The sequence below is a fragment of the Onychomys torridus genome, chromosome 11, assembly GCF_903995425.1.
Source record: "Onychomys torridus chromosome 11, mOncTor1.1, whole genome shotgun sequence".
In the NCBI taxonomy this organism is placed as follows: Eukaryota; Metazoa; Chordata; class Mammalia; order Rodentia; family Cricetidae; genus Onychomys; species Onychomys torridus.
Window position 1 is genome coordinate 37,811,200 of NC_050453.1, and position 15,499 is coordinate 37,826,698.

General features: G+C 42.6%; 1 protein-coding gene across 3 annotated transcripts in view; it reads left to right on the top strand.

The window, feature by feature from the left end:
• Ralgps2 (Ral GEF with PH domain and SH3 binding motif 2) overlaps positions 1–10,584 on the top strand; it is a 137,706-nt gene extending 127,122 nt beyond the window's left edge. For all 3 annotated transcript variants that reach the window (XM_036202023.1, XM_036202024.1, XM_036202025.1), the window contains 4 exons: positions 525–617; positions 5,706–5,811; positions 6,336–6,427; positions 9,574–10,584. In XM_036202023.1, the coding sequence (XP_036057916.1) occupies positions 525–617; positions 5,706–5,811; positions 6,336–6,427; positions 9,574–9,603 (321 nt within the window). In that variant the 3' untranslated portion in view covers positions 9,604–10,584. The remainder of the gene's footprint in view (positions 1–524; positions 618–5,705; positions 5,812–6,335; positions 6,428–9,573) is intronic.
• Positions 10,585–15,499: the final 4,915 nt, after the last annotated feature.

The following is a 15,499-nucleotide window of genomic DNA, read 5'->3' on the forward strand; positions in this document are numbered from 1 at the left end:
TTGGGGCAAGAAGGTGATGTCACTACAGTATAATAGTGGACGGTGATAGGATTCCTCTGTGAGTGTGTTCATACTCATGCATGCACATTGCGCATGCATGTGGCCAATATTGAATGTCTTTTTCTATTGCTCCACCTTATTTTTTGAGACAGGATCTTTCACTGAACCATGAATTCACTGGCTAAACTGGATGGCCAGCAATCTGCCCATCTTCGCTCCAGATGTCTGCTACTGAACACAGTTTTTCCATGTCGGGGGATCTGAACGCAGGTCCCCATGCTTGCACACAGCAGCAAACATTTGACTGGCAGAGCCATCTCTTCAGCACCCAAAAAGTGGCAGGATTCTTGATGAGATCTTGAATTCCTTGAATGACTACTAAAGTATCTTCACTGAAAGTCATAGCCATGTCTGAGATGCAGATTTTAGAAGTCTGTAACTAACAACTGAAGTGAGATTAGAGTATTGTCACTAGAAGGTCAAGCCAAGCCTTTCAGTAGTATTCATGTGTTTCTTTTCTCCAGGTAGCATCTTGGACAAAGTATTGGGCAGCCTTGTGTGGAACACAGCTCTTTTACTATGCTGCCAAATCTCTGAAGGCTACAGAAAGAAAACATGTAAGTATTCTGCCTCAAAATTGTTAGCTTTGTTTCACAACCTCTTCCTGGTTGTCAAGAAAATATCCCTAATAGGATACAAGATCACGTTTCTCATCCATCAGCTCTCACACTTATTCCTAGTATGCATGTTATAGTTGGAAATGTGTTTAAGCGGCCATTCCAAGGAATGCCTTGGAATCACTTTTGTGTTTTCAGGTTTTTCCATTGCAAATGTGAAAATGGCTCATTAACAAATATCTGTCTTGGCATCAGACCTTTCTCAGCTCTGCCTTGGGTTAGATGATGGCTCAAAACCCCTGCCTTGTAGCCTCAGTTTCTTGTATTTAAATGTGAAAATGAAAACAATACCTAAAATTCTATCCCAGATTGCTGTGGCTATCGCTCTGTATAAATAAAATGCTGTTTGGCCAGTGGCCAGGCAGGAAGTATAGGTGGGACAACAGAGAAGAGAATAAGGCTGGGGCTGAGAGATAAGGCCAGCTACTGCCATGACAAGGAAGATGTAAGCCACGAGCCAAGTGGCAAAGTATAGATTAATAGAAATGGGTTAATTTAAGATAAAAGAAGTAGATAACAAGAAGCTTGCCATGGCCATACAGTTTATAAGTAATGTAAGTCTCTATGTGCTTACTTGGATGGGTCTGAGCGACTGTGGAACTGGCAGGTGAGAGAGATTTGTCCTGACTATGGGCCAGGCAGGAAAACTCCAACTACACCAGATCTAGGCATGGTAGCACACACCTTTTATCCTAGCACCAGAGGCAGAGGAATTAGGATCTCAAGGCCACACTGGCGAGTTCCAGGACTACATAGAGAGACCCTATGTCACAACGATAACCACCACAAACTATCTCAGACCTCAATATAGCAGTTTTCCCAACAGTGAAGAGGCATGTGGGCACGGTGGTTACAACAGTCTGCTTTCTTTCCTTCCATGTTTCTTTGTAAGCCTCTTGAAGCTCCTTTCTCTGTCTACCATCTTGTAAATTATGGAATGTTTACTTGGTAATTAGTATACCAAGTATTAGATTTTATTATGGTATTTCAAACATAATTTTGTCTTCTTGACCTTCCTTCCCCCATCTTTTCCCACTGCCCCCAGCCTATCCCCCTTCTTCCCCCAGAAGCCTCTTTCCACTTTAAGTCACAGTTCTGTCCCCCTCTCCCAGCAGCCCTCTCCTCTGGTCCCCTTTCTGGCCTCTACCCAGACCCACATCTACACATGCATAAACGTTGAGGCTAGGATCTGCACACGAATATGGGTTACCTCCTTTAATATTTTTCAGATCCATCCGGTTCCTACATTTTCATTTTGTTTTCCTTTGTGACTGAATAAAATCCTATTGTACATAGAGCCACATTTCTGCTATCCACTCATCTGTGGATGGACACCTCGGTTGGTTTTATTTGCTTAGTATTGTGGATAGAGCACAGTAAACATGGAAGAGCAAGCATCTGGTGTGGTAGAATGCACATAGATGTGTGCCCGGGAGTGGTCCAGCGTAAGGCCTGGATTTTGTGGGTCTTCGTTCCATCATGGCTGCACTCCCACCCACAGTGAAGAAGGCTTCCATTTCCCACGTTCTCACTGCACCTGTTGTCATGCTCTAGCCTAGAGTGAGGTGGACTTCCCATGTGGTTTTCATTTGCATCTCCCTAGTGGCTAAGATTGTTGAACACATTTTAGAATATTTATTAGCCATTTGTGTTTTATGCTTTGATAACTGTCTGTCCCTTTCAATAGCCATTTATTCCCTGGCAGTTTGGTTCATGTTGTGTTTTGTTTTTTGTTTTTTTTTTTAATTTGAGGATTTTGTACATGAGTGTGTGAGTCATTTCTGCCCTCAACTCCTCTTGTGTCTGCCCTCTCGAAGTCATGACATTACTTTTTGTTTGTGTATGTACACATACACACTCTGTACCAAAGATCTGCAACCTACTGAATCCAATTAGTGTTGCCCTGGTTTGCATGTATTTAGAGCTGACCACTTGGGATTGGGATCTTGTCCCTGTGGTTGCTGGGGAGGGACTGAGGCAAGAAGATTACAGTGAGTTCAAGGCCAATCTGGACCACAGTGTGAGCCCTAATCTCAAAAAGGAGGGAGGAGAGAAGAGAAGAAAAATACTTGGCAACCATATGCCATGCATATACCCAAATTGGAGTTATTATTTCTTGGCCTATGAAGAATAAACTTGGAAAGAAAAAAGGGGTACGATTTTGTTATGTCTCTGTTTTTGAATGTTTAAAAATGAAAGCATCCTGATTATATAAAAAGTTTTGGTTAAAGTATATTCATTGCAAAAAAAAAAAAAAAAAAACTACTGCTATGTTGAAATCTATCACTACATGGTAATACTTGAACAGATGTGTTTGATTAGTTAAATTTTAAAAACCAAACCTGTAATTGGGGGAGAAAAAGCTGTGGTATTTATTTAAAAAAAAAAAAAAAACAAAAAAAAACAGAAAAGTAGAACAGGGAAATGGATAGGAGGTAAAATGCATTAACTAACCAACTTGATTAAATGACCACTCATTAGACAAAATATAAAGGTGGATGATATTTCAGTGGCTGTGATGTAGGGTTACATGTGATCAGAAACTTAAAGTGGGTGTGGGTGTGTGTATGGGATGGGGGGCAGAGCAGACCTGTCAGTATTTCCTTTAATACACTGCAATTCCTTATCTAAGAAAAATCTCTCCAGTTATCTTTGAACAAGTGCACAAAGATATCGGTAGAAGAATATTCCTATAATGGTTACAATAACAGAACTCTTAAAATATACAAGATAATTATCAATAAGGGAACAGTTATTGATCATTTAAAACCACAGTCATGGGGTTGGGGATTTAGCTCAGTGGTAGAGCGCTTGCTAGGCCCTGAGTTCGGTCCTTAGCTCTGGAAAAAAGAAAAAAAAGAAAAAAGTCAAAACCACAGTCAGTATAAATATACCCAGTTAGCACGAACGTGTCAGGAACAGCACAAAAAAGCCCTGATTCCAACATAGGAAGAAGTCAGGGAAGGGGCGTCACTCCCCGGACGCGACTGTCTGCACACGTGTGGGATATCACTATTTATATCTCATCCCTCTTTACTATGGAGCTTATATCACGTGCTAATGCAGCAAAGGTTAGGAAGAGCAGATTAGGAAATCGTGCTGTTTGTTTTGAGGTGTGCGAACCATCCTGTGATGTTGTCATCCTTCTAGCCTGGTTTCCTTTTCACCCTCATGCCTCCCATCACTGGCGCACTATATTCGTTCATTCCTTTCCCGTGGCGTTTAACTGTGGAAGATAGACAGTAAACAAGCATGCTGAAGCCCTCCCTCCCACTCCCCGCCAGCATGAGAAATAGCACAGTCCAGACCTATGAATGCTCTGAGGGGCTGTTCTCAGTCGGGCACTGTCTTACATTTTAGTCACAGCCTTGTTTGCCTTCAGAGTTTTCCCATACGCGTTTGCCCTTGTATAAAAGTTAGTTTAACTTCTCAGCTGTACTTGAGGGGGGTTGTATATATGTTCTCTTTTTCCTGTTTTTAAAGTCAGGGTCTCACTGTGTAGCCTGTCTGTCCTGGAACTCACTATAAGACCTGGCCATGAACTCACAGAGGTCCTCCTCCTCCTCCTCCCCTGCCTCTGCTGGGATTAAAGGTATGCGTCACCACATCTGGCTGCATGTGTATTTGTAAGACCAAGTGCCTTTGCTTTATACTGTTGAAAGTCATTGTTGATGCCTGTAATTATCATTTATTCCTCTTCATGGCCGAATAGTCTTCTCTTTTCTAAGTTTCCCATTATTTATTCATTTTTTTTATTGGTGAATATTTGATAGGTTTCCTCCCTATTTCTAATATTTCTGTTGGATATTTTTGTGCACAGGTTCTCTGGGTTTTATCTTTTTTTGGTTTTCCAAGACAGGGTTTCTCTGTAGCTTTGGAGCCTGTCCTGGACTTGCTCTGTAGACCAGGCTGGCCTTGAACTCACAGAGATCCACCTGGCTCTGCCTCCCGAGTGCTGGGATTACAGGCGTGCACCACCACCACCCGGCTGGGTTTTATCTTGAGAAGTGTAAATACTAAGATTGAGTCTCCTGGTCTTGGCTGCTGCTGCTGTGAATCAAGCGAAGCTGTGTATTTTGCATTTGTATGCTGGCGGTTCCCTAATAGTCTCACCCTTTCCATGCTTTTTTTTCTGCGAAAGGTCTGTGTGGAGCCGTTGCTTATTCTCATTGTATTAATAAGTTTAGCGTTTAACCAGGCCCACTCCCTGGCAGTTACACGGTGGAGTCATCTTCAGTCTGACTTTTACTTTGCACTGTGACTTCTAGCAGCTTTTTTTCCCTTACACACTGCTAGCTTTGAGTTGCCAGGATTTTTAACGTTCTTATCTTCGGTTACTGAGATTAACCTTATTTTCTGCCCTTTACAGCAGCCCTTTCCCAGCAGAAAAAAGTGGTTAACTATGAAAGTAACCAACATGCTGAAATACCTCCCTTTTTAAAAAAAAAAAAAAAATCTTTCTTGGTTTTGTGAAATACAAGTAAGAATTGTCTGATAGCCTTGCTGGCTTACAAAATCGTCGGGCTGAGGAAGCACAGGTGTTAGGATGCAGCCGTGTTTCTGAATATGGTTCTCAACATATGGGTCGCAAGCCCTTTGGGGGGGTCACCTAAGGCCATGGGAAAACACGCGTGTTCGCATTACAGTTCATAACAGTAGCAAAGTTAGTTCAAAGTAACAACAAAATAATTTTATGGTTGGGATCACCTGAAGTGAGGAACTTTATTGAAGGGTCACAGTTAGGAAGGTTGAGGACCACTGCTGTAGGGGTTAACACTGACTAGGAGAGTCACAAGCGTGCTTTTCAGAAGTGGACAGTGGCCGGTGGTTGTAATGGAGCCTTGACACTGGGGATGACTGGAGAGTGGGCAGCATGCCGAGCTGACCTGGGTCAGCATTAGGTCAGACATCTTCTTATCTTTCCTAAGGACAAACTGAAAATAAGCTCTCTGACACTCAACTTTCACTGCAAACTGGCTCTAACAGTCGCTGGCTATCGCTGTTTTTTCTGCTTGTCTTCCATCTCAGTTCAAGTCCACGTCGAATAAGAATGTGTCTGTGGTGGGATGGATGGTGATGATGGCTGACGATCCAGAGCATCCAGACCTCTTTCTGCTTACTGACTCGGAGAAAGGTCAGTTGCTAGACAGATGGGATCAGAAGTACTGTGGACACTAACTCCTGAGCCCTGATCTTGGTTCTGCTGTATTACCAGCAGGAAAGCATTTCAGGAATCCTATCTGTTGGGAGCACTTTTGTTCCATATTGTATTTGAAGCTTAAATTAAAAGCCCAAGGATTCCAACTCATGGAGTCAGTGTTCTCTATAACTTTGAACAAAGGCTCAATAAGTTAGTACATTGTTACTGTTAGCACAGTAAGGGGTGAGGGACGTTTGGAAAAGCTTCCCAGTGATTTAATGAACACTTAGGGAACCACAGTCACCTTTACTGTACCCACAGTAGGAAGATGACTTTCTAAATATAAGATCCTGTGAGCATGTAGCATAGAGTTCTCCATTGGGAAATAAGGCTGCAAATGAATCGAGTTCTGAAACTGAGCACTGTAGTCTATTCCATTCGGTCTTACCTGTCTGGCAGGAATGTTGGGTGGTATTATCTTTATATTTCTTGTTTTCTACTTGCTTTTGGTAATTTAGGGAATTCATACAAGTTTCAAGCTGGCAGCAGGATGAACGCAATGCTGTGGTTTAAACATTTGAGTGCGGCCTGCCAGAGTAACAAGCAACAGGTGAGCATTTCTCCTTCTCCTCCATCTGTAGCTTTCACATTCTTATCTATGGATTTTAGAGACAGGCGTTCACAACAGAATAGTTTAGGCTGGCCAGGAACTCAAACTTGTGATCCTCCTGCCTTAGCACTAATTGTGGGATTTTATGTGTGCACTACCGCACGCAGCTGGATAATTGTCCTGATAGTGCTTCCTTTTTGTTGTTTATAGCGGCTGGTGAGGTGTGGAGTCCATATTTTAGGAAGAAAAGAAGTAGACAAAACTGTGCAATACAGAGTACAGGGACTGGTGGGTAATAGCAGTGTGTGCAGCTGAGCCTTCCCAGAGACAGTGATGCTGGCCTGAGTGATCAGAAGGAACAGGCTGTGAAGAGAGAGTGGAGGGCCAATTTGGGGAGCAGCAAGCGTGCAGATAAAGCTAGAGCTTTCTCAGACATAGAGACATGGCCGGTGTCTGAGAAAAGGACAGCTCAGAAGGGTAAGTGGAGGTGGTACTTGAACAGAGCTCTGATTTATCTTGGGTAACAGCTTGAAGTGGTTCTAACAGAAAGGTGGTCTCTGTAAGGGGTGGCTATCTGCTGTGCTGTTTTCCCTGGGCCCTCTTGCAGAGATACCCTAAGCCACAGATTAGCACACAGAAAATGCAACCACAGTTGTGGCAATCGCTTGAAGCTTTTCTAGTTACACATATTTGGAAATCACAAAGTCAGGCTTTACAGAATGCCTTTGTGTCATCAGTGCCTATCAGCAGACACTGTTATGCACTGTAAATTTAGAGGGTTTGAATCGCTTTGGTTTTTGCCCTGTTATATCAGGTTATCACAACTTTTCATAAATAAGAAAACAAGCTCAAAGACACTAATAACTTTACACAGTCAAAAGTACAGATGCTGGGCCTTTAAGTGCCGTTTGCTTTTCCTTGTAAGTGTTGGAAGGGCTTTTTCTATCGCAATGATTTCAGGGGAAGGAAGAAAAAAAGATTGGTACAGTCTTTAGCAACTCCTTGAAGGACTTAAAATACAAAGGTTTTTGCTCATATTAACTTAGTGTCTGGGGCAGAATGAAAGAATTGGACTTTATTTTGCCGAAGATAATAAATAAGGCTTGCAGAGTTCTCTTCCATGCCATGCATTTTCTTTAAATATAGTCAGAGGTATTTTTATTTATAAGGAATCTCAGATTCCGCCAGCTGGTAGTGCTGCATGCCTTTAATCCCAGCACTTGGGAGCCAGAGATCTCTGAGTTCAAGGCTAGCCTAATCTGCAAAGTGAGTTCCAGGATAGCCAGAGCTACACAGAGAAACACTGTCTCTACAAAACAAACAAAAAACCCTCCTCAGGTCCAAGATTAATCTTAAAGTATACGCATACCAGCATAGAAAAAGACGTACAGTTTTACTATGTTAGGAAGCCTTCCTAATATCACACAGTGTGCAAAATGGTTTTGTTTCTATTTGTTTTTTTTTTTAAACAGAGTGTTAGCAAATTTTAAATAGAACCTGTGAAGACCCTAACTCAAATGCAAAACACCTTAAAACACATTTGAGTGATTTAGAAGTGAAACTCACTTTGTTAAATAAAAACGATTTTATACCACCAAACCTGGGGTCTAAAGCACATGAGCATTTGAGTTATAATTCAGTTATGGATACTGCCTCATGGAATTGTTTGTGCAAAAGCTAGCACGTGAAGCTGAGGCTGGAGAGATTGCTTAGTGGTTAGTAGTGCTTGCTGCTCTGGGAGGGTTCGAGTCCTGTCACCCACATCTGGTGACCAGCTGTCTATATAGCTCCAGCTCCGAAGGGGAACACGTTTCAGAGAAAGAGTCTGTGGCTTGGGAGAGCTGCTGACCCACTTTAAGGGTGAGGAGACCACGGCCGAGCAGCAGAGAGGCTGTGCTGACTGACCTCTGTAGCCCTTGGGTAGAGAGTAGTTGGATTTTGGAGTCTGGAGTTGTACCCCATGGTGAGATATTTGACCAGCATACACCAGGCCCTGCCTGAGTTTCATCCCCACACCACCATAAAGACTTTAATTCAGACTTAAAAGAAATCAAATTAAGTAAGTGGTAACGAATTTCTAAACTGTCTTATTAAATAAAAAACATGGAGCCAATTATAGGGATGAAAGTCTTAGAGACATCGGGGAATAGGGAAAGCCACCAGCCAACCTCACCTCTCCAACTTGGCAGCTTCCCAATATGAGCAACTTCCTGTCTACCTGTGCTTTTATTGCCCTGCTCTTCTGCCCTCTCATTGGCTCTTAGCCTAGCTACCTCACTTCCTTGTCACTGCCTGTCTGCACAGACCTCCAGGTCTCTATGGTTGGTACTGGGATTAAAGGTGTGTGTCACCATGCTTGGCTGTGTTCCCTAGTGTGGCCTTGAACACACTGAGACCCTGCCTGATAAGTGATCAGATTAAGGGCGTGTGCTGCCTGACTTTGTTTACTTAAAATGGCTGCCCTTTCTCCCCTATCTCCAGGCAAGCTTTATTAAAGCACAAATAAAATATCACCACGGGCCTGTTCTCTATAACCTGTTCATTTTCCAGTCTGAAAGAGTGAGGTAAATTGTATTAGTAGTAAATTTGACTCTTCGTTTTTATAGAGAAGTCCTTCTGTTTGCTATAATGCTCTCAGTGCAGCTTTTTAACGTACATAGAAATGGATGGTAATGTGTGGAATTCTGCTCTGCAGAGGTTTGCCATACTTCTTTAATTCATCTTATTTGAGTAAACAGCCATTAGACCCCAGTAAGACACGAAAACACCTGTGCCCTCCTGTCCAGGCATACCTACTTGAAAGATCTTATTATTAACTCAGCGATTTTCTAGAATGATCCAGTATGCTGGACTCACTGTTATAAACCCCTGAGGCAGCCGCTATCGAATTCCTTTTAAAACACATTTAAACTGTGGGGCTGCTGCTTGCATCCCTAGCACTAACAAGTTCAAGGCTGGCCTGGGCTGCAAAGTTGAGACCTTGTCTTGAGGAAGATGCGGATGAACCCTCATCACAGAGTGAATTGGAGGGGGGGCTGGGAAGATCACTTTAAGACATTGTGACATGCATTCAGTGACTAGTAAAACAACTTCTAAGCAATCTGTCTGGAATGTAGCAGTTAGTGTGGGCTGCTTGTGTCTTTTAGGTTCCTACAAACTTGATGACTTTTGAGTAGGAGCCTGAGAAAGAGGAAGTGTACCATTGTTCCCACATGGAGCAAGGACCTGCTGAGAGCGGCCAGCCAGGCAGCCGTACCAGCCCGTGCCAGGAAGAGCCCCCAGGCTCCAGCCCAGCCTCCGGAGCTCAGAACCCAAAGCACTCATTTCAGGGAATGAAGAGAGATTCCCAGAGAACACATTGGAGTTGCAAAGCAAACTGCCATGAACTACGCTTCTTATCTCGGAACTGACCTGTGGAAACCACTGCCTTAACAGAGTGAGAGAAAACCAACACCAAATAGTGTGTGTGAATCTTCTGGCGGTGCTGTGCTTGGAATAAATTGTAGCTAATTTGCGTTTCTTTTAACTTTGTACTAATTCAGAGGGGAAACCATCTTTTTGTAAGATACACTTTAAAAAGGAAAAGCATTTCTTGCAGATTCCATCAGGAGCTGTTTTGGGTGCAGTGAGAAGGCCTCCAGGGGCTGGCCAGCAGCCCACCTGCAGGTCTGGCTTCCTCCTTTTCCCCACAGCGAGACCAGGGGTTGGGTGATGCAGTGCAAGCTGTGGAGTTGTGTTTGGGACAGGGCGAGGGGTCTAGTCAGACACGACAGTGCCAGAAGGGTCTCCTGAAGGAGGCACAAAGGCCGAGTGTTCACATGGCAGCAGGCTCCAGAAAACATGGTCGTTTCTAACTGGGTTTAATTTTCTGTATGAATTCACTGTTGGGCCACAGATCTGCATCGGAGAAAGATTATCCCAAGCTGAGGTTTCTATAGATTTTTCTCAAGTCAAGTGGATTCTCTGGCTACAGGTGTTCGTTGTGGTGAAGACCCGGGGTTTACCAGAGCCTTGCCCTTGCAGTGTTTAATGTGCATTATGCCAGACTTATTTTTTATTAAATTTGTTTTTGTTCAGTATCAGATTCAAGAGCATACTTGTTTAAAAGATTCTTCATATATATGTATGTATGTATGTATGTATGTATGTATGTATGTATGTGTGTGTATACATATACATATATATGGTATGTATTTTATTGTAAAACAAAACAATTTTAAGCAGAATAAAGGCAAAGTTTGCAGCTCTAGGAGTTAAAAATATAAAACCTTTTCTCTGTATGACTTTCAGAATGTGCCAGGACATTTGTTTAGAAAGTTTACTATCGGTCCCAACCTGAAAACCATGTTTTCTTAGTAACCGGCTAAGCAGTTTTGAGAGTGCTCTCCTAGGCAATAACACATGTAATTTTTAAAATGAGTGTTGGACTTCAGCTAGCCTGGAACTGTAACCAAGAACAGCACTTGAGTGGACTGCTGTGGCCCCAACATGCAAGGCCTGGCTCACACCTCCAGGCAAACACCTCTTTCTGGGGTATCACGTAAAATTTCTCACATTTGTATCCTCAAAGAATTGTGTACTTTCTGTCAGAAATATGTTATCATCAAGTCCATTCAGCTTAATTAGAAAATACTGTGTGTACAATAATCAGCTAAGAAAGAAATCAGTCCAAGAGAAAGCAGAGAGCTTTTCTGAGTGTCTCTAATTTAAATAATTCAAATGTGACAGAAACACTTATTTGGGGTCTCATCGACAAGCAAGGGAAGGCACATGTTGCCTATATGGAATGATTTTTCAAATAATGGTCTAAGCTTAACCCATGTTGGGTATACGGACAGACATTTCTGAGTAGCTAGCAGTATTACAGTATAGACTTTGCACATCTTACTTTTGTTTTACCTATTTTTAGCAATCTCTTAGTTTATTTTGCTCCTGAAATAATGTTTTAAATAGTGTACACACTGTTTGAGATACTGTGAATGAGAACCTGTGGCTTTTTTAACATGAGTAAGCTAAAGCCGTTACGTTGTAGGTGACCGGCATCTGTGGAGAAGGCGTCTAGCAGAGGCTGACTTCACAGTTTTGCCAGAGGAAGCAATGAGATGGAAGACGTGTTTGATGCACCCAGCTCTCGACACTTCTGGGTGTGTAGGGAAAAACTGTGTTCAGATTTGATTAGCCAGACTGAAGGCACTGTGGCCTCTGGCTGAAACTAAAACTATTTTTCTACCTTAAAATTTGCTCTGAACAGCAGTCACTGCTTTTTAGGATGATTTTAGAAACTGTGAGAGATGAGTTATGTAGAATTGGTTGAGTTTTTTGATCTGTAGTTCACAGAATGGTATCAGATTATAATTGAAGCAAAGGAAACTTGCCAAACTATATTAAATATTTGAGTACTTTATTTATTGGAGAATGAATTCTGTTACACTAACTCTCAGTTGTAAAGTGACTCACAGGCTCATCTTCCATGAACATTAGAGCTCAGTTGTTTCTGTCCTAGCCCAGGAGAACTCCTTAGAAATTCGATTAAAATGTACACTTCAGCTAGTTTATAAGCAGACTGAATAGGGTAGTCTATGACCAGGTGCAATCCTGTGTAGTGCTAGCCATACCTCATTTGACGACCCATTTGAACATAGAGGCTTCTCTTTCCCAAGCCCGTTTGTAAAGTGTACCTACAAAGATGACTGCATAACGCCCCAGCACTGTCTGCCTTTGTGTGCTTACTTTTCAGCATGGTTTTGCTATAGTGTCTAAACTGTAAGGGTCAAAAGAGAATTGATGAAATACATCTTTCTGTTTGGTTTTGCTCAGTGTGTATTTGTGTAAACAATTCAAAAAAGGATCCAATTCGGGAGGGTTTTTTCTCTCTCCCCTCAACCGAGGTTTCAGTGCTGAGTCTCTTTCCCGTGTCAGTGGTACCATCTTCCCTACGGTCTGTGGCTATTGGGTCTCAGTGTTGAGTCAGTCAGGATGTTCATAGCTGCAGAGTCCTGACCATTGGCTGCTTTCCCTCCTTGAGATTTAGAAAGAATCTGCCCAGCACGCAGCATGGTTATCCGGGAGGACTGGAATCACACTTTAGACCCCTTGGTAGCCGAAAGGTGGCCCTGTACACACAGCCTGATCCACTCTGGGGGTTATCAGCATTTAGCTGTCCACATGACTTCAGCATAAAGTCTTTTTCCTGAGGTAAAATCTGTAAATTACATATATTTAAAACCGTGAGGCATTGTATTGATTGGAAGTCAGTACTAATAGTACTATCCGTTGGCTTTTAACGAGAGCACACCTTCCGTTGGCTTCCTTCCTGTTTATTGAGACACCTGCCTTTCTAACTGGGTTTGAACCATCCTGTTAGCTTCCACAAACAAGTGGTACCAGTGTTGCTTCGTGGAAGAGAAGCTTTCATAAGGAGAATTCCTCTGCCCCTGAGACTTAGAAGAAATGAAACTGACCGCCATTGTTGGGCCACAGCAGTACCGCTACCGCCTGAATGGTGACAGAGCAAGGGGGGGGGGGGGGCTTTAGCCTCCTTTTAGGGCTCACTTCATTTTCTCTTTTTATTTCTCAGTACCATCCTGGTTTTACAGCCAGGAAGCTATTGCTTTTTCTAAGCCCCCGAGACACAGAATTGCTGTTAAATACGATTGATGTAAATTACATGTGAACCTTTTAAAAATGATTTAAGTACCTTTTGGGTTTGTTTCCCTAAAAATGGCTTGTGCCCAAAGTGACTTTTCAATTTGAGAATTCTACTGAAGAGATGTATACACTCCAGTTTTTCAGCTCAGTGAAGAGAATCGCATTTTACCTATATCCAGGCATAGTGTGGAGGAAATTGGATCAGTGCCTTATCAATTTGAAAACCAGTGTTAGGGCATTGAGGATGGCTCTAATTATCGGTCTTGACCCTCTGGCTTGAGGGGTGTGCCATCCCATTCCACATGCCTAATTTCACCACAACCCGAAGAGGACTGCATGGGCGTCTGGATCCTTGCAGTCCTTCAATCTTAATTCTATTTCAAGCAGGCCTCGCACCCTGTTGTTCTCTTGTCTGGGCAGGTTAGAAATAAATCCACTCACATCAGCCTTTTGATGAGCACTCTTAGTGCAGGCTGAGTGTATTTGTATTTTGTGTTGTCTCAAGCTTAGGTTTAGTGGCAAGGCCTGTTGGAGAAATCCCTAACAGAGGAAGAGGCATACAGAAGGAGTTGTTTCGGCTTTACTAAAACACTGTCACGGCAGTCCCTTCGTCCAGAAATGAAATTTATTTCAGTTTCTCATCCAGGACAGAATGAACCAGCAGACCCTTACCCTGCTGGTTATTGCTTACTTGAAAATACACAAGAAAGAGACAGCACTATTAATAAATCAGAGGCAAGAAACTAAGGTTTCTCAGCCAAAGCAAAGTTTGGAAACGGTTTGCCTAGGGCATTGCAAGGCCAGGAGATACTGTCGTCTGAGTAGAGATGCTGTTTTTAGAGTCCTTAGAAAATTGACACATATGGTCTGTGGAGCCAGTAAAAGGTTAGCAGGTCCTTGTGGGCTATTAGCCAAATTTAAAACCTGATTCCAGCCAATTGGTCTGCAAAATAGAGTGAAAGGAATTCATGGGAGTGCTTGGGGAAAGGAAAGCAGAAAATGCCAGATATCAGCAAGGAAATTTCAAATTTCTGTTATCAAGTAACCAGTGTCATGTCCCTGAAGATGTCAGGTGATAGAACTCACAGTATGGGTCCAAGAAGTGTTGAGTTAGTGTATGTAACTAAAGTAGCTGGTGGAACATCAAACATCAAGTTCCTACACCTTGATTGTTGATGTTCATTTTTTGACAGCCCCCGAAGGACCTGGAAGGAGGAACCCAAACATCTGTAGGGATAAGTACCCAAAGCTAATAATAAAACAAAAGAGAGAGAGAGAGAGAGAGAGAGAGAGAGAGAGAGAGAGAGAGAGAGAGAGAGAGAGATCTTTGACAAGCCATTTCCAGTCTTTGCCCCAGTCAACTTGAGGTACTTAATGATGAAGCGTTCACTTGCACTATGACCTCCTTGAGTGATGTGCAACTTGGTTCCTCTCTGGTTTTGTTTCTTTTTAATATGCAGAAGTGAGTGTGTGACCTTCAGTGTGTTTGCATAAGCTAACTTAAGGTGAATTTAAGAACAGTTTTCTGACATATTTCTATTGAAATAAATGACTTAAAATGATAGATTGTGTGATGTTTTGTTACTGTATTTGTCTCTAAAATGCAATCAACCTTGTTGGTTTGGTTTGGTTTTTTAACCTTTCAACAGGAATGAATAAGAACAGTTGCTGCAGAGAACGTTCTGAGTGACTAAGCCCAGAATGAGTGTGCTCTGGCATTTAGTGTATACGGAGGGGTCTTTACTCCCCCACTGAACATGAGCAATCCCCCACAAGACCACATTGCCCAAACTGTCCTATTGGTTCTAAGGCACACCTCTGCCTCTGGGACTAGATCTTGAACCTGGGACATCATGTATGCTAGGCAAGCATTCTGCCACTGAAGTATAGTCCTATCTCTTAAGACAGAATCTCAGTAAATTGCTTGGACTGGCTTTGTAATCCAAGTAGGTCTTGAATTTGAGGTCCTTCTGTCTGACCTTCCCAAGTAGTTGGGATTACCGTGAGGCCAGGTAAGGTGTGTGTTTTCCCAGCCTGTAAAGCTTCCAGTCAGCAGAAGTACAGAAGCAGCTGTGTTCAGTTATGCCATCCCTTAAGAATTCTTCATGAACTCTGCCTTGTAAGTATTTTAGGAAGTTTCTCATGGCAAAAATGCCCTATATTGGGCGGGAGGGGGAAGGACAGGGGAACCCATGGCTGATATGTAAAATTAAATTCTAAAAACAAAATCATTAAGGAGGGGAAAACCCCAAAACAAAACAAAAAAAAAAAAATGCCCTATATTGCTGCTGGACCAACCCTCAGCAGCTCAGGAATTGAAGGAGAGCCACAGAGTCAGCAGGCAGGTCACTCAGTTGACTTTTCTGAGGGAGTAAAACGTAATTCTCTGGGGCTGGTGAAAAAGGGAAACGCGTGCACTCGCAC